The 22,522-nt window shown below is 36.7% G+C and overlaps 1 protein-coding gene across 1 annotated transcript in view; it reads left to right on the top strand.

The window, feature by feature from the left end:
• The window catches only part of LOC137429544 (histone-lysine N-methyltransferase SETD1B), a 237,926-nt gene that overhangs the window by 179,189 nt on the left and 36,215 nt on the right, over positions 1 to 22,522 (top strand). Inside the window, exon 15 of the mRNA XM_078779562.1 lies at positions 392 to 2,944. Coding sequence (XP_078635688.1) covers positions 392 to 2,944 — 2,553 coding nt within the window. The remainder of the gene's footprint in view (positions 1 to 391; positions 2,945 to 22,522) is intronic.

The raw sequence follows: 22,522 nt of genomic DNA, 5'->3' as shown, positions 1-22,522 counted from the left end.
TCATGTCTAGGTAAAAATGTGATACTTGAGAACTGCTGAAGGGATTCAAATCAAATTTGGTACAAGTATGTGTTATGATGTAATAATGTGAGCAGAGGCATATCGGTCGAAGAGCGCAGTTCTAGTTTTTACAGCTAGGTGCACTTTGTTCACGTGTTAAATGCACTAATTGTATCCCAATCTTCTGCAAGCCTGTAGATATCATCAACATCATCCTTTGGGTTATCTTTTCCAAGGAAAAAGAAATGTACCTTTACTTACCTTTGTATTATCTCTTCTTGTTTGTGAAGTCTTTATATTTATTTATCCTTTCCCAATTTATTTGCCTAGTTTTATATTTTGCAATGTACATGGCAATCCTCTTCACTCCAATCCCTCATTCTCTTCACAGACATGCGGCCTCCTTGTGTAACAAAAACCGATGTCTCGAGCAATATCTCTTCACTTGGAAAAAGGCCGACTGACATAGTTCCCCCGTCCACCAGTGCTCCTGGTCCGTTCTCACCATCTCGGCTCTTTCCTCGTCCACCCACTCCCCGTGGGATCGCCTCCTTTGGTTCAGACCCGAGTGACTTTGAATCTTTATGCAGTGAGGTTGAGGTACCCCTCACACCAGGCCGAACTGTGCAAGCCTCAGATGATGAGCGTGGGGTTCCATGTGTTTCTGCTTTATCACCAAGCCAGTTGTCGAAAACTCAAAATATATTTGATAGGAGGGCCACTGAAGATGGAGGCTTTGATGCTATGTTGGCACGTTCCCACAGTGGCTGGGCCATACGCGGATCATTCTCCCATGTACCACCTACCCCATCTCCAGGACATTGTCCGGTTGCTACCTCTCCTTTTATGACATCACCCTGCCTTGTTCCCAGCACTCCTGGAGCTTCATACAGTGTTCGACACCTGGTGCCCTTTTCACCTTTTGATGGGAACCTGACAATGGAGGCTACGTCCAGTTTGCAAAGGGTCATGGGTGCACAGGCACTATTGCAGGATAGGGTAGGTGAGGAGTCAACAGGAATGGATGGTTCCTTTGGATTGGAGTGTGAGACCTCCTCTGATGAGGAGTTGGAGAAGACTGGGGCGGTAAAGGCAATTCTTTCATTTCTTGATGCTGATGCCGACACTGCCACAACCCCCACAAAAGATCTCGGTTGCATCGAACAAGAGACAGTAACCATCAGTGAGGAAGGACAGGCTGAAGACATTGAAACTGAGGAAGCATGGACAGTGCCTCCAGATTTTGAGGAACATGCTGACCCCAAAGAACTAGATAATGAGCCTCGAGTGCGCCCCGTCTCAGCTGACAACCGAAGGAGAGTGGCCGAGGTAATAAAGGTGGTGTCAAACTCTGGGCGACAAGGAACAGATAAACTTAAACTTAATGCAGTAGTTGAGCTGCCTCTGTGCAGTTGGGAACACTTAGAACGGATCGGTTATCGTGATGAGGAGCGTAGACAGAAATTTGTGACGCTGCACCGTGATTCTGCGTTGCAGCGGAGAGAAATTGGAGAACGCCGATGGTCGGAATCTGGCCCAGCTCCTGGTAACACCAGTGGTACTGATATTGAAAGGGCTGAGTCAGCTCCTGTCAGTCCTGTGGGATCCTGGAATTGGGCAGAGAATGCAGAGAAGAAAAAGAAGCAGGAAGATGAGCAACATGAGAAATTGGAAGAGACTGAGGAGATAGTGGAGGAGGAGGAGGAGGATAGGGAGGAGAAGCAGAAGAAGGAGGAGGAAGAGGAGGAGAAGGAAGAAGAGGAAGAGAAGGAGGAGGTTGTGAAGTCACCATGTAAGACAGAAGATGTTGCAAAAGTAGAAATTACAACGGTACCTCCACCAAGTGTATCTGCTAATGATTGTACATCTCACTTATTGCAAGCTATCACATCACCCAAAGATATGGAGAACCAGCTTCACTCCTCCGAGCTTCAAGTTAGACAGATATCGCACACACTTTGCCCTCGAGTAGACACGGTGATTGTGGGTCGGAGTCTTGGTCCGCGAAATGCCGAGGTTGTTCGGATTGAGGTGCCACTTGGCCCTCCAGCCAATATTCCACGACTAACAGTAGCTCCACTCTGTTTGACTTCAACACCACCATGTGCCACCATCGCTCCACTACACGTGTTTGCCACTCACCCCTGTGTAACCGTTTCTCCACTGTGCGTTAGCACAACCCTTCCTTGTGCAGCAGTTGCTCCGCTCAACATGGTTTTGGCTTCGACTTTGGCCCCCACACTGTTCACTGTTGCAGCTGCCGTTTCATCCACACCTTGTCCTGCTCCTTATGTTATCGGTTCCCATGCTGTTGGGTCCGCCACGCCAACCCTACCGCCTCCACCAACACCATCTGGCGATCGCTACTGGGAACCTCGACTCACGCCGGAGCCCCCTCCAACACCACCTGAACCAGAAAACCTTCGACCTGAAAGGCACGATGCAATCGCTGATGAGCAGGTTTTGACGGGTGACCGGCCAGAGGAAAAGACACCTTTGGTTGAGAAGTCCTCTCATCAAAGAGATGGAACTTCAGTGGAGCATAAAGCACTCTCGTCTCTTGAGCTGCCAGTTAAACCTAACCCGGTTGTGGAAGAGGATCTGTTCTCACCTTCAACTCGTGGTTTACCTCAGGATACAAAAACGTGCATCACAGCTGAGCCAGTAATTCGCCCGACCAAAGAAAAGCCCCGTAAGGATCGCCGACACATGGTCCACGAGGTCGAAGGCCTCACTTCTCCTCTACCTACTCCTCCGCCGTCTCCACCAGAGTGGCAGTGGCGCCAGCGGAGTCAGTTTGAAGAGATGGCCATCCTATATGACATCTGGGATGCAGGCATAGACAACGAGGACGTGGAGTTGTTGCGTGTAATGTACAGCAGCATGCTACAGCAAGATGGTGGCAAGAGCTGGCTCAACGATACTCACTGGGTACCACACTCAGATATCCTTAATAGATGCTGGTATTACCGAAGTGATCCTGAATGCTTAATCGAAACATTACCCTGTTTTTTCCCATCTGAGCACTTCCTTAATGATGCTGGGATTCGAGGTTCATATGTTATATCATGTGTTGATATGTCATTCTATTGCCATTGTCCTGCGTAGTACAAGCTTTCCCTTGAGGCTTACCTGTAGGGGGGAAACACGTTAGTAGGGAATAAATGTTAGTTCTGGGACACTCACTCTCATTTCCCCCGTTGACTTACATGTTAAGTTTCTTTAATTTTCTTCAAATAATCATCCATTTACTGATTTTTTAGGCTATATATCGACTTTTTAAACTCCCCTATTTCTCTACTCCCCTTTTCCCCCCATTGACTTCCATGTTAAATTTTTTCCTCTCACCGTCATTCTTTTTAGCTATTACAGCATCCCAAAACGCCACTTTTCTCCTACCCTTATGAACCTATGATCTTCTGATCTTATAAACCTATGATCCTTCTAGCCTTATGAACCTATGATTATAAACCTATGATTATAAACCTATGATCATAGCTTCATAAGGGTAGAAGGGGTGTTAAAAAGTCAATAAATAGCCTAAAAAATCAGTAAATGGATGATTATTTGAAGAAAATTAAAGAAAATTAACATGTAAGTCAATGGGGGAAATGAGAGTGAGTGTCCCAGAACTAACATTTATTCCCTACTAAACCTTTTACTCTTAATATCAATGATCCCGAGTAGACCACTCAAACAATTAATAAAGTATATTTTAACTGAGCCAAGATAAAATGTTCTTGTTTGAGCGCCTCTAAATTAATTCAATAAGTCTTATTTGATATTTCAGCAAGACACCTAGTCTGACCGAGTGAACTCTGCCCCCTACACCACCATCTCCATCTAGGATATTTATGATCTAAGAGACCTTGTTTGAAAATCATTATCATCCCACTCAAAATCCCTTCTATATTTAACCTCATATATGTTTTAAGAACCTTTTTACCTATTTGGTATATTCTTATGACCATAAGGAAGACTATCAAATCCATTTTCTAAAATAAACCTCTTATCATCAAAAGCTCCTAATGCTTTCTTATTTATCTCTTCTGAATATAATTGATGTTTATAACTTCTTATTCCATTAATCTTTCTAAACGCTTCTTTCTTTGTTGTTAAACAGTTATAATAATTCTTAAAGTTTATTGTTTCTTTAATAACATTTTTCTTTATACCTTTTAACTTCTTCTTAGTAATTTCAACGTTATTCATAATGTATTTATAAGCATAAGCCTTAGACCTCAATCCTACAAATTCACTCATAACATTTCCATCTAATTCATCCTTAAACTTTCCTATCACCATTTTATTTGTTTCAGAATACAACTCACTCTTTTCATTGTATTTACTAGTGTCATAAGTATCAAAGTCCTCTTTCATATCATTATAAACATCATCCGTCTTAATTTCCAAAATAAAACTATCTGTATCCATATAAAGTAGTTTAACATTATTTTGATATTTCTTTTTCAAGTTATTATAAAAGTAATCATACATCAAGGACTTTGATAAATCAAGTATTGAGGTACCAATGTAAATAGGTTTATCCATCACTACGCTTTCTTTCATCAAATGTATCGCACTGAAGTTTTCCGTAAAAACTTCTTCTCTGGAGAAGTTTGGTCTGTTGATTAATTTTGATGCTTGTTTCCATGTAGTAGTTAGATGAACGTTTTGTCTCTTTCTAACATTCTCCATCGTCTTTCCAAATACAGCATTATTCATTAATTTTGCGAAGTTTTTCTCAAAATCATTCTTTGATTCAATCCTACGTTGAGTGTTAAAATCAATATATGGTTTCATCCAATGACTCTGATTGAACTTGAGAATCCTATGTATCTTTTCAACACGGAGACCCTTTGAAAGACATTGTCTCAAATTCCTCTGGTGAAGAACATAATTTTTCTTATCATAAAGTGTAGTAAGAAGTTTCTCTGTTGATTTACCCTTTATATTAAATGATTGTTGATAATCACTTAACCACTCCTTCTTTGGAATTTCCTTTTCGCAACAAAATGGTAAATCTTTATGAAGATCATGGAGATCCTCTGGATATTTCAAATCAACTTCAAAATAATAACCTGTATTAGAGGTATCTAATTCAGCTTGTGTAGATATACATACATCTTGTAAAACCTTTTTGTAGTCTTTTTCCTTTACCCATCTAGGTTTTCCATAAGGAAGAGCCTGAGACATTGCCCAACCATACAAGTTATTCGCGTCATAGTACATAAAGTAAGAACTCTCTTTCGTTGAATCATAATTTGGAAGATATTTGTTATTTGCTTTTGTGTATCTACTCGAGCAGACTTGTGAAATTCCACCTCTTTTTGCTTTCTCAATCATAAGGAGCATATCAACATCTGTTATAAGATCCAACTCTTGCTTAGTCATTTTCAACATCGCGCTCCAAGCCAATCCAGGAGCAGTGTAATAGTCAGCAGGATGCAATCCATATCCAGAATGACAGATTGTTCTGAAAGCCTCAAACACATCAGCCAACAAAAGCACATCGGTTTTTTGATACAAATCGTGATATCCGCCAAGATTCTTGATGTTGTATTTTTTCCAAACGTTTTGCGCATGTGCATAATTTTGATCTTTTAAATGTTTGCCATTTAATTTGTTGTAGAAATTTTATTTTGAAGGAAGTTGTGTCTCATTAAACTTCTCAAACGAATCCATATACTCATAGGGATAAATTCCCTTTTTTGTAAGCAAATCATTGTCAGGAAAATATTGGGAAAGACATGGAAACTCTTTAAGATTTTTAACCAAATCCTTCAGTGAACTAGCCATGAATTTAAATGTGTCAAGAAATCTAATATTAGTTATATCATAAGTATTTTTTTTTCTCAAAGTCAAATCCTGTTTTTATAAAGATTGTTTTTGTGAATGAAATGTATTTCTGATCTGTGCTTGTAATTGCTGAGATACTTCCAGGGGTCTTTGAAAGTTGATTTATAAATAGATGAGTGTCATAATTAGCGTTGTTATGAAGAAAGACGGGAATGAAAGAAGGGAGTTTATAATTAATATTACAACTTTGATGAGCCGGACCTCTATATTTACCAGTGAGATGACAATGATCTCTAACCTTTAAACCTTTACCAATTTTTTTTTCACAAATATGACAGACTTTGTTTTTTCTAAATTCTCTTTTTTCCTTACTCGTCAAGGACATTGGTTTATTGGTTTCTCTCATTATCTTGGTTAATCGAATACAGTCTTTTTCTAGTCGTTTCACAAACTCCTCTGGGGTATTTGAGCCTCTATACACCTCTAACTTGTTATGTTCATCACCAACGGATGATTTGATATAATAACAAAAACCACAAGGAGTATGTTTTTGATATTTATTTATATATGATTCTTTTGGGTCTGGAGAAGCAGTATCAATTTTTTCTAAAATACTTTCAAAATCAGCATATATAACAAATGGATGTTTCATCGTTTTATTTTCATCTTTGAATGAGATATTTGAGCCTTTTTTAGGCATATTGATTACCGTTGATTTATGTTCACTACAATAATTTGAATGTTTATCTAATCTTTTTTGTGTATGGAAGAAGTTAAGACAACGCTTACAAACAAATATTTTATTTGTTCTTTTACATACTTGTGGTTTTATTAATTTTGAAATATCATTGATGTATGCATATAGGTATGCTAGCGGCTAGGGTGCCGGCTTAGGATCCTAGGATCCTGGGTTTGAATCCCGGTCGATCGCTGAATTAACGCCAGGGGGGTTGACTCAGCCTGTCATCCTTCCGAGGTCGGCTAATTGAGTACCAGCTCACTGGTAATTCCCTGTTTGTCGTTAAAGGCGGCAAAAAGGGTTGGCGTCAGGAAGGGCATCCGGCCGTAAAACATTGCTTCAAAAAGGGGACCGAAAAACAACAACAACCACGGTTCCCGAAAAAGGCCAACCCCCGCTTTGCGGGGAAAAATGGCCTCTAAAGGTGGTATTTATTGATGTATGCATAATGTGAATTTTCCTCCATATCAAAATATAGAAGATCAATATGAGTTTGTTTACAATTGTCAGTAAGCTTTAAAACCTCAATGTTGTTTGTTTCTGTTAGACCATAAACATTAACTGATAAATTATTTATCTTTTCAAATTTAGGAATATCATTTAAAGCCATCGGAAACTTTAGATCTTCCATATTTAATGTATTCTCATATTTTTCATAATGAGATACTCTTTCATCTTGAAAATGTGGAGGATGTAAATGTCTCAGAATAGACCAGAGAAAACATTTAGTGTCTTTATTTTTGATATTGATAACTGCTTTTTTATTTTTGATAACACGAGGTCAATCAATGTAAGAAGAAGCGTTTAGAGGATCTGATTTAAGAACATGAATATCAATGAATAGTATCTGATCTATATTCCAACCACTTCCAGTAATAGTATGCTCAAGTTTTTGTTCTTGTTTGATCAGTTGACCATAGACTCCTGATGTTTTAAAATCCTGATACGAAGATATAAAGTGGTTTTCAGTTAACATGTAAGCTTTTTCATTGCAATATTCACCAGTGAATTCATCTACTTTTGAAATTTTAATTTTAATACCCATATAGAACTTCATTGATTTCAACTCAATAAGAGTCTTTTCAATATAATCTTTCACAGAGGGTTTGATGATTTCCACAGCCTCAACAATTGAGTTGGGGCCAGGAGGATGAAAGTCAAATATGCGTATTCTGATACGATTTTTGAAAGCACCATAAGTATTTTTAATAGTAAACAATTTTGACCAGTGTTTGTTTGTTTTAAGATGAGCTTTGAAACCCTTCTTAAGGATATCTCTTTTACAGACTACAATGTTTTGTTTTAGGTTTAAGAGGGGAAAGTTTGTTAAGAATGTTGTATGTATGTTTTGCGGTGAGAATATGGCACTTGTAATATTTTACTTCCTTCTCGCAAGTATTACAATAAACCATATTTATAGCGTGAGAAAACAATGTTTTTATATATGAAACTATACTTAAACTAAAACACCTTTTGACAGCTCATTTTATATATGAAACTATACTTAAACTAAAACACCTTTTCACATGAATACTTAGAATAAGTCTAATAGTTTTTTGAGGAATAACCAAGACCAAGTTTCAATTTAACACTTATCATTTTTTTTCCCCCTATCTAACCCCCACTTTTCAATACCTTTTCATCAAGGTCCTGAGAGTATTCCTCCCACTCTTTCATACACCCAACAAACACCTTTCCACCTTCACTTCCTTCCAACCCCTGATCCCATCTCCATCTAGGATATTTACGAATGCTACCAACTCATCAGTATTTTCTTTTGAGCTTCTATAAAATGATATACTTCTCTAAGAGACCTTGTTTGAAATCCTCCTCTTCCACATATCATTTTCAAATTATAATAAACTGTTATTCCATCAATTATTTGAAAACCATCAAAGTTCTCCGTCCACTCAAAATCCCTTCCATAGCCAAAGAAACCAGTCTTAATATTTAACCTCATATATGTTTTAAGAACCTTTTATTTCATTATCATCTCCAACTGTTTAATTTGGTATTTTTCACACTCATTATGTTTTCCATTAATATACCAATCCTGTTTCATTCTCCACTCCTTTGTTTGCTTCTTAAAGTGGATAACATCAACATTACAGGTATCGCAATGGATAGTTTTCTTTGGAAGTAGATGTACCCAAGTCATCTCATGTCTGAGAAAACTTTTAAGTGTCTTAAAATCTATGTTGCATTTTGTACAATACATTTGATTCATTTTATCTATGTATTTTTACTTAAACATAAATCTGGTTCATCACTTTCTTCCATACTATTAGCATCAGAGTCTGAATCATCACTAAACTCATCAGAGTCATCACTAAACACAACATCATCATCATAACTAAATTTAACAATAAAATTATTACCAATAAAGCTACCATCACAAAATTCAGCAATAAGATCATCAATACTATTACTCATTGATTTACTATCATCATCAATAAAACTACTCTCATAACTATCATTTGAGCATAAACTATTAGTATCATCTGAGTTCAATGAAATGCTATCATCACCATCATCCGAGTTCAATGAAATAGTAAAATCTTCACTACTGTAATGGCTCATATTTAATTAGCAGAAAAAATATTCCCATCAATATCTATATACTTTCTTTCATTAACGGATTTAATCTCTACATTTTTTACATCAAAAGTTATCTTTAAATAATCTCTAACTATCATAGAATGAAATGACATTACACCAGAAATATTAACATCATTCATTTTACTTATAGTAAGGGAAACATATGAAAATCTGTTAACTAAATTGTTACCAAAAAATTTCTTCACCAATATGTTTGTAAAGGTGTGTAATAACATGTGTTAAAATGTTGAAGGTCAACTCCCGTGGGAAACCCAGAAAAAAAGCTGTTGAATTCGGGTACCGAAAAATTATTTTCGAGAATTTTTATTTTTTTTAATCGGCCCTTAAGTAACTTATGAGGGGTCAAATAAGGGTTTTTCATGATTCTGAGTTGATTGTTAACATTTATATTTCACCACAGACACTCCTTTGTGGAAAAACTAGGGCATTGCCCGTACTATATCTATATCTAAAATTATATCCCCCCCCTCTATTTACATGAAATGGTTTGGTCCAAAGCGAACGGCTTGCGAGTACGGTGACAATCCCCCCCCTCTATTTACATGCAATGGTTTGGTCCAAAGCGAACGGCTTCCGGAGTTTGGTAAAGAAATCGCCATCGCGTGCACAAACGCGCAGGAAAGCGAATGAATCGCAAATTCGGTTTTATTAGTTTTAAAACATAGTTTAACGCCAACATAGTTTGCAAACGTGAAATAAATGAATACGCTCTCAAATGTGCCATCCGAGGCAGAGTGTGTCCTCCACGTTCGGCACACGCGATCGTTCGCTGCTCTCTGATTGGTTGAATCGTTTTTTGGACATAGCTCGGTAAGTAATTGTCCGATTAATATGAAACCTTGAAAAGGCACATCCTCGGGTCCCCAGCAATATACCTGGCAAGTTAAAAGTATATCGGACCCGTGGTTGTCGAGAAACAGCGGTCACAGACAAACAGACGTACAAACGTACAGAGATTACTGGAATTATAGATAGATAATTTCTAAATATATCTCATTTTCTACTTTGCCGGACATGGAGTCTAGCAATATGGATGAAGACGTTACTCCACCTGTGCTCAATTGCTTCATCTGTGCACGCTCGGATACACCAGCTGAAAGGCTCATACAGGCAACTCCAAAGGGATACTCAACTTTATTGAAACAAGCAGAAACTGTCGAAAATGTTACTGTTGTGGAACGTATGAAGGAGGCTCAAAAGGAAGGAAAACTGAGGTACCACCAGAAGTGTAAAAATGATCTGTACAACAACTTTGTTGCAACCACCAATAAGTCAGCTCAAGCATCAAAGGCAGAGAAAGAGTCATCAAAGTTGAAGAGAAGACGCACTACTTGTGAGTTCAGTTCATCAACTGGCTGCAGTTCTAGAAGATCACAGTCAGTTGACCTCCTGTATAAGGATGTATGCATTCTTTGCAACCAACCAGCCCAGCTCTACAAAAATAATCCAGCACAAGCTAGAAAGAAATACAGAGTGCCAGATAATTTGACTGCAGATACACTGAAGGCAAGCTTGCTGAAGACAGCACGGAGTCGCGGGGATGACTGGGGCACTGAAGTCACTGGACGCCTGGAAGGGATCAACGACTTGGTAGCAGAAGAAACACTGTACCATTTGCGATGCAAACTTATGTTTGCGAGAGGTGACAGTTTGTCCAAGACTGATGAGGAAGGAAAAAGGAAGAGAGGACAGAGGAGTATTGATGAGGAGCGAGAGGCAGTTTTTATTGAATTCTGCGAATGGTTAGACTCAGAATTAGAGCATGGGGTAATGAACATGGACCAGGTCCATGAAAAGCTGCAGGAGTTTGATCAGTCACCAGAGAAGAGCCCTTCTTATTCAAAGCGTTGGCTAAAGATAAAACTTCTAGAGAAATACGAAGACACCTTGTATTTCACAACACAGGAAAGAAGGGCAGATGTACTCTGTCTCAAAGATGGCACCAACAATATTCTGCGAGGGCATCATGCTAATCTTGACCATGGAGATGAGAAGACTCAGATCATAACGACGGCACTCAAGTTCATATCCAATGATATTGCCTTGATTGATTTCGGTCCAAAGTCATACCCCACCACACACAGTATGACTGACATCGATAGTCAGCTGACACTTGTTCCTGCAAGCCTTCAGATGTTCTTGAGACCGATTGTCAAGACAGACGAAAGAGTTGCCATTTGGGGGCAATAAGGCCTGTCGACCTCGGTCTGGAGTATTGCCACACCAAATGGGGCTTGCCATACAACTTGATCATAGATTTGGGTCAAAATGGATGCTCAACAAGTTCCACCGGCTGGGATACACTGAGTCTTACACGGAGACACAAAACTACAAATACTGCTTCCTTAATAGTAGGAGTGGAGATGATGTTCCAGATACTTCTGGCACTCTTGACACCATTGTGGAGGAAACCGATGAACAGATCAATGATGAGGTTGCGCTTGATGCTGCGCTTGAGGATCAATCAGTGATGACAGCCAAAGTGCCAGCCAGTGAAAGTGAATTGTCAAGTAATGATCAGGTGGTCTTTATGGAGGTTGGGGAAACAAACAATGCAGTCACTCAGTTTGGTGGAGACAATATAGATTTAAACATTGTCTCTATTCACGGAAACACTCCCTTTCACTCAATGGGTTGGATCGAAGTCACCTCTCCGGCACCACCTTTGCCAGATCCACAGACAACAGCAGCTTTCCCCCGGGTGAAGTTGAAGGCACTCGACAAAGCTAAGATCCTGAGAGGAACTGAAGTAAAGATTATTCCATTTACGAACAGGAAACAGATAGGCAGCGGCAGAAGTGATCAAACCAGAGACTCTACCTCCAACAGAGGGTGCAGCTGCACAACATTCACTCCGTGCCTACCTGCAGACCCGGGACTGGATCCTTCTACAGAGCATGTCTCTGAACCCCAGTGACTATGGATGGACAATAGGTGTGCATGGGTATGAGCCAGTTCCAACACTGGACCCCACGGCTCCTGAGGAGCTATTGCAGTTCACGAGCTGTAATTGTCATGGAGATTGCAGCAACCGGCGATGCAGCTGCAAGAAGAATGGGGTCACGTGCATCTCGGCCTGTGGAGTCTGTAATGGCATTACATGCAGAAACTGCAGTCATGATGTTGTTGAGTCTGAAGAAGACATAGACAATGACTGTTGAAACTTCTGACATTGTGAATGAGAAATAACTCTTGAGTATTATATATGTATGTGAAATAAAAGCTACTTTGTGTGTAAATGTAAAAATGAAAATATAAATGTTAACAATCAACTCAGAATCATGAAAAACCCTTATTTGACCCCTCATAAGTTACTTAAGGGCCGATTTAAAAAAATAAAAATTCTCGAAAATAATTTTTCGGTACCCGAATTCAACAGCTTTTTTTCTGGGTTTCCCACGGGAGTTGACCTTCAACATTTTAACACATGTTATTACACACCTTTACAAACATATTGGTGAAGAAATTTTTTGGTAACAATTTAGTTAACAGATTTGTGAAATATCTCATAAAATGCCCTTACTATTAGGTCTACACCCTTTGGATTATTAAAGTAAATACAAATTTCTCCACGAGTATTGTTGATGGTCTTATCATTCTTTTTCAAAGTATCGTGGTCAATCACTTTTTCAAGCTTTGAATAAATTGCCAGGAGTAGAGGAGAAACTTTTGTTAGATTTACTTTAATAGAGTTATTAATTAACATAGCTTGTCCTTTAAATGAAATAGAGGGGCTCATGTTATTTTTCATAACTGGTTTAATCCAAAAATTTCCATATTTATCTTTGTTCAATTTAACATCTTTGACATATTTTTCTATATCTTTCACCGAAGTAGAGATTGATTGAAATTTGTCTTTTGTGTTTTGAAACATTGTATTTATTAGCTAAAAAAACTTGCGTTTAGTTTAAGTAAAAATTTACTATATAAATATGATAGAATTTCCAGACTCTCCATATGATAAATTAGAGAATTGTCCGGTTTGTGATAGAATAGGGCTTAATGATGTGGGTTCATATAAACAATGTATTTTCTGTGATTATCTTCTTATTAATGATAATAAAAAATATAGAAAAAAATATAACTCTTTTAAATGAGAACCAAAAATGAATTACTTTACAAGATTAATAAGAGAGATGAATGTTAAGCATTTTGATGATAATACACCATTTCTTACAAGGGAAGAAACTATTTGTATTGGGGAAATGTTTAAGGGTTTAATGATATTTATTATTCAAAATAATTTTAATGGAAATGTTAATACAAGATACTATATAAATAAAATAATGAATTATTTGGAAATTAAACCAGAACTCAGGATAAAATATAATATTTCTAAAATAGCTCAAAAAACGTTAGATGACTTGTTTTCTAAATATATAAATGAATGATTTTTTACCTGTTTGGGAAAATAAGATAAAATTTAATAACCATAAAAATATTCCAAATTCATTGAGATGTCTAATAGTTGGTTCAAGCGGATGTGGAAAAACCTGTTTACTTTTAAAGATGCTCCTTAGTCCTAATTTTTTAGATTATGATAATTTAATAATTTTTACAAAGTCAAGTTTTCAACCCGAGTATCAACTACTATCTCAAGGTTTTAATGCGGGTCTTAAAAAGGAAGACATTATCGGTTTATTTAAACTTCAAAACAAACTAAATGATTATAACATTGAGGATATAATACAACTATTTTGTGATACATACAAATCAAAATCAAAACCCAAACCCATAACTTGTATTCTCAGTGATAATACGAATGATATACCTTCACCTCATGATTTAGATAAATCAAAAAAGAACCTCGTTATCTTTGATGATTGCGTTAATGAGAGGAACCAAACAGTAATGGATAGCTACTATACAAGAGGGAGACATTCTTCTTGTAATTGTATTTATCTTAGTCAGTCATATTTTCAACTCCCTCGACGCTAAATAAGAAACAATGCTAATACTTTTATTTTATTTAAGTTAAATTCAATAGATATAAATAATTTTTGGAGAGATAATTGTTCTACGTTATGTAGTAAGAAGGAATTTGAAAATTATATGAAACATACGATTGGAAAATATAAATATATTGTTGTGAAACAAGATGAGATACTAAATGATATTTTTCAATACTAAATGAATGCCGAAGAAAGAGCAAGAAAGTTTAAGGAACATCAAGAGTTGGTTTCAAAAGTTGTAAAGCAACAGGAAGAGATAAATAAGAAACGGAGACAGAAACTAACTGGTGAAGAAGCCTTTGAAAGAAAACAAGAGAAATTCTTTAAACCACTTTTAAAAACTCAACACCCTACAGTTCCCATGATAGAATATACTCCCAAAAAACTTCAAATGCTCGAAGATTTTAGTCAAATGACAGAGCAAGAACTTGGAGAATTAGAATATAATGATGACGGATTATTTCGGAAACTTGAGGAGGTAAATCAACCCCCTAATTATGTTGTGGAAGCTCTTCAAAACAATGAATATTCAGCGGATTCAAAAACCAGAGCATGTCTCATTCCAACAGAAGAATCAGCAGTGTTCCATCTTGTGAAAGAAAAGGTATTGATATTTAATGATGAATTGATGTTCTTGAGTTCTACTCAACCAAATGTTAAATTAACTCCAAGATCAATGTTTCTTCTCACAAACTCTGGATTCAGCGGTTCAAAATATTTTGATGAACCACTTGATATGAAAAGAGAGGAAGATAGGATATATATTGATTTACTAAAAACACTTGATTATAGAGTTTCTGTTGCTGGTAAAAGTAAGAAGAATGAGAAGGAGAAACATATTATTGATGCTTTAATTAAGCTTGGTTCAGGTGTTCGTTTTCTTCCAAATGATCCATCACAATTAGTTAATAGGCTATTATTGCTGTTGGGTAGTAAGAAGGCTGGAAACAACAATTGCCTTAATGCAGCATCCGCCATTTTAGATCAGTTGATGAATATGAAAATAATTAATAAATGTCAATACCAAGATATTTTATTAGATATTAAATAAGATGAGAAGCACAATTCTTAGTTTTAATTTCACGAGTGATTACACAGCATCATTCCCTTACCCACTACAACTTGACCCCACAAAAGAATATGAGGCATCTTTATTGTCGATGGAAACTTATAATACCTTGTTTAATATAACAGAGAAAAACAACAAATTTAGTTATAATCCAGGAAGTGGATATAAAACTATAACCGTTTCACCCGGAGCTTACGAGATTTCTCAAATATCTTCAGAAGTCTCTCTTCTTATGAAAGAAGAAGGTGATGAACCAAAAAATATGGTAATAGATATTCAAAAACACACTTCAAAATCAACTATTAAACTTAAAAATAATTATAAAGTTGATTTCACGATTGAAAATTCGTTCAGAGAGTTATTAGGTTTCTCTTCAAAAAAGATGGAAACTAACGGGACGTTTTACAGTGATAATGTCATTCAAATATCCTCCGGTATAAATTCTGTATTAATTCATTGTGATTTGATTGATGGTGCTTTTAACGATGGAATAAGAACAAATACAATATTTTCATTCAGCGCATACTCAACCGATTGGTTATAAATTTAATATGGAACCAAAAAATCTTGTCTATTTACCTGTGTCAGGAAAAACCATATACAGAGTAAATTTTAGGATAACTGATCAAGATAATCGGATGATTTCTTTCAATGATGAAATTATATCCATCAGAATTCACCTTCGTGAAGTTTTTTGATAAATAAATAATGGTTATTGTAAGAAAACACGAGTTGGGAAAATATAAAATAATTACAGGGGATAGGATGTTCCTTTCACCATACAAAAAGGGTGAAGGTATGTTTCTTGGGAGAGGATACTATAAACCAAAGAGACAACGAGGTGTAGGAGAACAATTTAGAGGAGGTGGGATAATTGATACTCTTATGGGTATTGGTTCAACAATTCTTAAACATAAAGACCTAATTGGTTCAACTGCTTCTGCCGTGGGAAATGTAGCGGGTGCTATCAAGAGTATAAAAGATGCTCAAAAGGAGTCTCATAAATTACAGGGCAAAACTCAACTATCTTCACAAGAACGGCAAAAAGGTAAAACTCAACTATCTTCACAAGAACCAAAAAACTCAGTAAAATACTTGGGTCAGGGTTTAAACGATTTTAATGGTTTAAACGATTTTAATGCTATATAAATACAAGTATGGAAGCGATTGATAGTATCTATGATTTGGATGATACAATTATCATTTCAAACTCCACTAAAAAGGAAGACTATTTTAAGGTAAATGCTATAACAGGAACAGACTGGAATTCAAACGGAACAAAAAGTTTTGAAATAAATAATCAACAAACTTACTTGAATCTAGCTGATAGTTTCTTGCTATGTAAATTTAAATTCACTAAGGCTGCGGCTAATACTAATGCTACACTCGTAAATGATTTCTTCTGGAAAATGTTTGATAGTGTCCACCTGTATATTGGAACACAAGAGGTTGAAGCGGTTGATTATGTCTCTGCTACATCTGAAATGATGAAATTTACACTATATTCGCTTAGTAATAGAATGGGTAAGGGGGCTGTTGAAGGTTTTATTCCTGATATGTCAACGGGTACAAATGTAGACCCTGGTTATAGACAAAGGAAGTCAATGTATAATGATGATACAAAAGCAGAGAATAGTTTTACTGGAGCAGTACCTCTGAAAGGTATATTTGGATTTTGTGATTATGATAAAGTTTTGTATGGTCTTAAAATTAGATTTCAACTACAAAGGAATGATAATGTAAATAGGTTGCTTTTTGGGGCTGGAATTGCTTTTGGTGAAGATAATAAATTTGTTATTAATGATTTGTGTTGGTATATCAGTGAATATACTCCTAATCTTAAAACGGAAGAGATGTCAAATAAAAGACAACTCAAAGACCCCGCTAAATGTATCATACCTTAAAAGAAGATGTCAACACGTTAAACTGGAACACACTACCTACACTTGGAATTTGGGTGTTCTTCAAGGAAAACCATGATACCTATGGCTCATTTTTTTAAAACCAGATGGAGATACTGCTACTGATAAGAATAATGCGCTGAGTGATAATGCTAAGGTGAAACAACTTTGGGTTTCTCTTGATGGTACATTTTATCCACGAGATAGATTGGAAATTGATTGGGAAAAAAATGATTATGCGGAAGCCTCCAAGTCTTACCAAAAGGTGTGTGAAAGCAACGGAAATAATGATCCTATTTTGGATATGGTTGCGTTTCAAAAACTTTATACAATCTATACAATTGACCTGAGTGCTCAAAAGGAAACTATAAAGTCTAATAGAGTGGATACTTCTCTATACATTGAAAGAGGAGAGAATGAAGAAGTTAACGCGTATTGTTTGCTCTTGGAAGAAACAGAACTACAGATTAATACAGATAATGGTGTTATGATTAATATCACATAGGTTTTTTATTGTAAATAAATGGTAGGGGTATATGTTAATCAAATCAATCTTAAGAAATTAACATCTTGTATTGAAAATCAAAAGCCTTGTATTATTAATGTTAATACAATTCAAAGAAAAGGAGCAGTAAGAATTGATGTTTTACTCACAAGAGAGCAGGTGAAAACACTAAATGATGTTGGATCACTTAAAATTAAAATGACAAAACCTATGTTGAAGAAATATTCAATAGACGAGTCAAGAGGAGGATTTCTCCCGTTTCTAATTCCTTTATTTGCTGGTTTAAGTGCGGCGGGAGCATTGACTGGTGGTATTTCAGCAGCGGTAAAAACTGCTAACGAAAGGAAGGCACAACTAAAAGCTCAAAAAGAATTGGAAAGACATAACAAGGAGTTGGAGAGAAGAGGAAGTGGTGTAATTGTAGATTTTGCTGAAAAACTTGAAAGTTTACCTAATAAAGCCAGATTGTTAGTTGGAGATATGCTTTCCTCTATCGCTCAAGCGGGTGTTAAACTAACTAAACGGGGTAATGGGTTATATCTTTCTCATAAATGAATGGATAAATGGTTTAAACAATTTGGAAAGAATACAACGTCAAATGTAGAACTTGCTAAATATTGTAAAAAAAACTAAAAATGGATATCGTGGTAATCTGTATGAGAGATGAATTAACAAAGTTGTCCAAGAATACAAAGAATATTATTATGAATTTAGACACTCAGAATGGTTCTCATTGGGTTTGTATTCATAATAGTCAGGATAAATATTATTTTGAGTTATGGTATGCCACCGCCTGTTGAAGTTATACAATTCTTACAGAATGGTGTTTATCAAACATTTCAAGTTCAAGAAATTAATTCTAAATGTTGTGGTCAATTATGTTTATATGTATTATTTCAACTCAACAATAATGAAAATTTTTATGATGTCATTTTTAATCTAATATAAATGACATATGTTGGAAAAGATGGTTCTATCTTTGGAGAATCCTCTCAGGATATTGATTTATCAAATTATTATACAAAGGCACAGGCTGAATGACAAAAATATAGTATAAGTAAAAATATAAATATGAAGAATACTTATAAATTAATCAATTATCCAAACCCTACAGAAGCGAATGACTTGGTGAGATTAAGTGATTTATCTCTAAAGAAAACAGCACGTTTTGTTAAACAAGTAAAATTTACAACCACTACACCTGGTTATACTGACCATACACCTTTCCTCATTCAATTTAACTATCTGCTTACAATTGAATTTTATAAAGAAGGACATATAGTTAATATGCGAATTGATAAATGGGGTTATGATATGCCTGATTTAGGGTATAATTGGTATTTTTCAATAAACTTAGAAGACCTACATGATTTGAATCAGTCTCGTAAAGAAGAATATTATCCACTTGGTGAGGATAAGGATTTATGTGGAAGTACAATTAGTAAACAACAAATACATGGTTTTAAGAAAAGAAAAATATATGATAGTATAGCGATGGTTAGCATGAAAAAGAAAATATTAATATAGGGTGAAGTAAAAGGATATATTATATAAGATATAAGATATGTGATATACATACACAAGGATATGAGGATATGGGGATACATACCTCCAAAAAATCGAGTTTTATGTTCAAGTCGTCAAGTTGAAAATGTAGGGTATCGCAGGTTGGTAGTAAATAACCAGTCTTTGGGATCTCGAAATAATCCCACTCATAGCCGTGGTCTTCGAGGTTAATACTGTAAACAAAATAAAAATTACTGCGCTGAAGTATTCATTTCTGTTCCTCACAATTCGATTTCTCTTATTCACACATCATACCTTTCACATGAATCTTCTGAGAACGATGAAACATTGAATTCATTCAAATCCAGTTCGTTTTGAAACTCTTGAGGAATAGTTTGAAATTCTGCCAGGATATTCACAATATTTGAATTGCTGTAAAAAGAGAGACAGAATCATGAGTCATAAAATTACTCACTTACAAAGCTCACATTAAACACTTTTATTCTGAATGAACTTACCAAAGTCCTGGTGAGTTGATATAATCTTCATCAGAGTAGAGATTGAAATAAGACATGTTGATGCTCATCTTCTTCGGTTCATAATGTTAAAAACGACACGGCAACACGGCTTAAATACTGAATAAAATGTATTTTCGGGAACAGAACTCAGTATTAACATTTTGAGGAAACAGGAAATAAGACAATGGAATTCGTTCCTGGAATTTATCCAAGTGTCATTTCTCCAAAGTGCAAAGATTTAAAGAAAAACGGTTTTTTGTATGGTAATATCTTGAAAAAGAACCAAACTCACCGGTATTAATGCTAATGTTAGTGTTAAAAAAGTTAATGAAAAAATTAAATTATTTCCCACTGATAAAGTGTTTCTCGGGCAGAGTTCACTCGGTCAGACTAGGTGTCTTGCTGAAATATCAAATAAGACTTATTGAATTAATTTAGAGGCGCTCAAACAAGAACATTTTATCTTGGCTCAGTTAAAATATACTTTATTAATTGTTTGAGTGGTCTACTCGGGATCATTGATATTAAGAGTAAAAGGTTTAGTAGGGAATAAATGTTAGTTCTGGGACACTCACTCTCATTTCCCCCATTGACTTACATGTTAATTTTCTTTAATTTTCTTCAAATAATCATACACTTACTGATTTTTTAGGCTATTTATCGACTTTTTAACACCCCTTCTACCCTGATGAAGCTATGATCATAGGTTTATAATCATAGGTTTATAATCATAGGTTCATAAGGCTAGAAGGATCATAGGTTTATAAGATCAGAAGGATCATAGGTTCATAAGGGTAGGAGAAAAGTGGGGTTTTGGGATGCTGTAATAGCTAAAAAGAATGAGGATGAGAGGAAAAAATTAACATGTAAGTCAATGGGAGAAAAATGAGAGTAGAGAAATAGGGGAGCTTAAAAAGTCGATAAATAGCCTAAAAAATCAGTAAATTGATGATTATTTGAAGAAAATTAAAGAAAATTAACATGCAAGTCAATGGGGGAAATGAGAGTGAGTCGATAAATAGCCTACAAAATCAGTAAATGGATGATTATTTGAAGAAAATTAAAGAAAATTAACATGTAAGTCAATGGGGGAAATGAGAGTGAGTGTCCCAGAACTAACATTTATTCCCTACTAACGTTGGTTTGTAAAGCTCTCTTTACCTGGATATCTACTAATGATAAACACAAAATGGTTACTTTTTGGAACCTTTGCCCCAACATGTATGTCACACATTCCCTCCCATCTTCCAATCCAAATATCCTCATTACCGCACACACGAATCTGAAAGTGGGATTAAGCAATTGGTTCACTTCTGTCTGTTTGTCATTCTATCTACAATCTACTTCAGTTTACGATTGAGGAACAACTGAATTCAAATTGAATGTTATGATGTGAACATGAATCAGAACATGGACACCTGTAGTTTAACTGCATTGGCTCTGAATTTGTCCCGATCGCACAATCCCAGATTTGAGTTTTTGTTTGTTTGCTTTTTGTATACAAGATCGAGGCTCTTGAAAGAGCCAACATAATGACACAAAAAGTCAAACCGACACAAACCAACACATAAAACACAAAAGAAGGGGAGCGGTAGACAAGATGGGGAGAGAGGGCGAAGGACACAAACACAACATTTGAGAGCAGCAACATCGAGAGAACTGTGGGAGGGAGAGGGCTTGGGGGGAGGTGGGAGAGGTATCAAACATATGGACACTGCAAGGACTTCCAGAAAAGAAGTTGGAATTTCGAAAAAGTGTATCTGGGGTGAATTAGCGGGGGTAGAAAAGATCAAGGTTTTGGATGGGGGAAGAAAAGAGAGGGTGGTGAACAGCTGTTTTAAAGACCTGGAGGGAGGAGTGGGATTGAAGGGAGTGGGGGAGTTTGTTCCAGAGGCGGGAAAAAAGGGGAATAAAAGAGTGAAGGTGAGCAGAGAGCCTAGATTTTGGCAGTTTAACCATAAGAGGTTTACTGGCAGATCTTGTGCGACCTGTAGGAATATTTGGGGGACAGAGCACAGAGAGAGCTGGGGGAGCAAGGCTGGAGAGGAGTCAGTAGAAGACAGAAAGACCACCAACCTGCCTGCGGTGAGTGAGTGAAAGGCCCTCGGAGTTAGCTTCATCGCAGGAGATTCCAATGATTCTGAAAGCTTTGGTTTCAACAGCGTGAAGACGAGCTAGGTGTGAGGCAGGAGCACCGGCCCAGAGGGGGGGAACAGTATTCCATTGAGCTGCGGATGAAAGCTCTGATTTCCTGTTTGGCATTGAGGACCTCCATCCATTGTTGAGACAGCAGAAGCAACATGTCCAGCGTAGAATGACCTGGTCTGAATCCAAATTGATGATTGGAGATCAAGCCATTGGAGAAGAGGAAGGATTTGATATCCGAAGCAATGATGGATTCCATGACTTTGCTGATAATTGGGAGCAGGCTGATTGGTCTGTAGTTGCAAGGATCTGTTTTTGCACCTTTTTGTGTAAAGCGGGAATGTTTGCTGATTTCCAAGATGCTGGCAGATGACCTTGAGCAAAAGAGAGGGTGAAAAGAAGAGAGAGAGGGTGAGATAGAGCGGCAGAGCAGGATTATAGGACCCGTGGGCTGATGCCGTCTGGTCCAGTTGCAGAATCAGAGTCGAGGTTAGACATAAACTCCTCCACCTTGTCAGGAGAGAAGGACACAGAGTCCAGGAGCAGTTGGGTTCGACTGGGTAAGGTGGGAACAGAGAGAGATGGGTTTGGGACACAAGATTTTGAGGCAAACACAGAGTTGAGGCATTCGGCTTTGTCACGTGCGGTGTCAACTGTGTAGCCATTTGAGGTGAGCGAGGGGATGGAGGGGGAACAAACACCAGAAACGGATTTGACCAGACGCCACCAGGATTTGGAGGAAGGAGACAGGTTTGAGAGTTAAATCTTT

This window comes from Myxine glutinosa, chromosome 6, assembly GCF_964187855.1.
Source record: "Myxine glutinosa chromosome 6, kmMyxGlut1.1, whole genome shotgun sequence".
In the NCBI taxonomy this organism is placed as follows: Eukaryota; Metazoa; Chordata; class Myxini; order Myxiniformes; family Myxinidae; genus Myxine; species Myxine glutinosa.
This window is presented reverse-complemented; position numbering and strand designations above follow the sequence as displayed.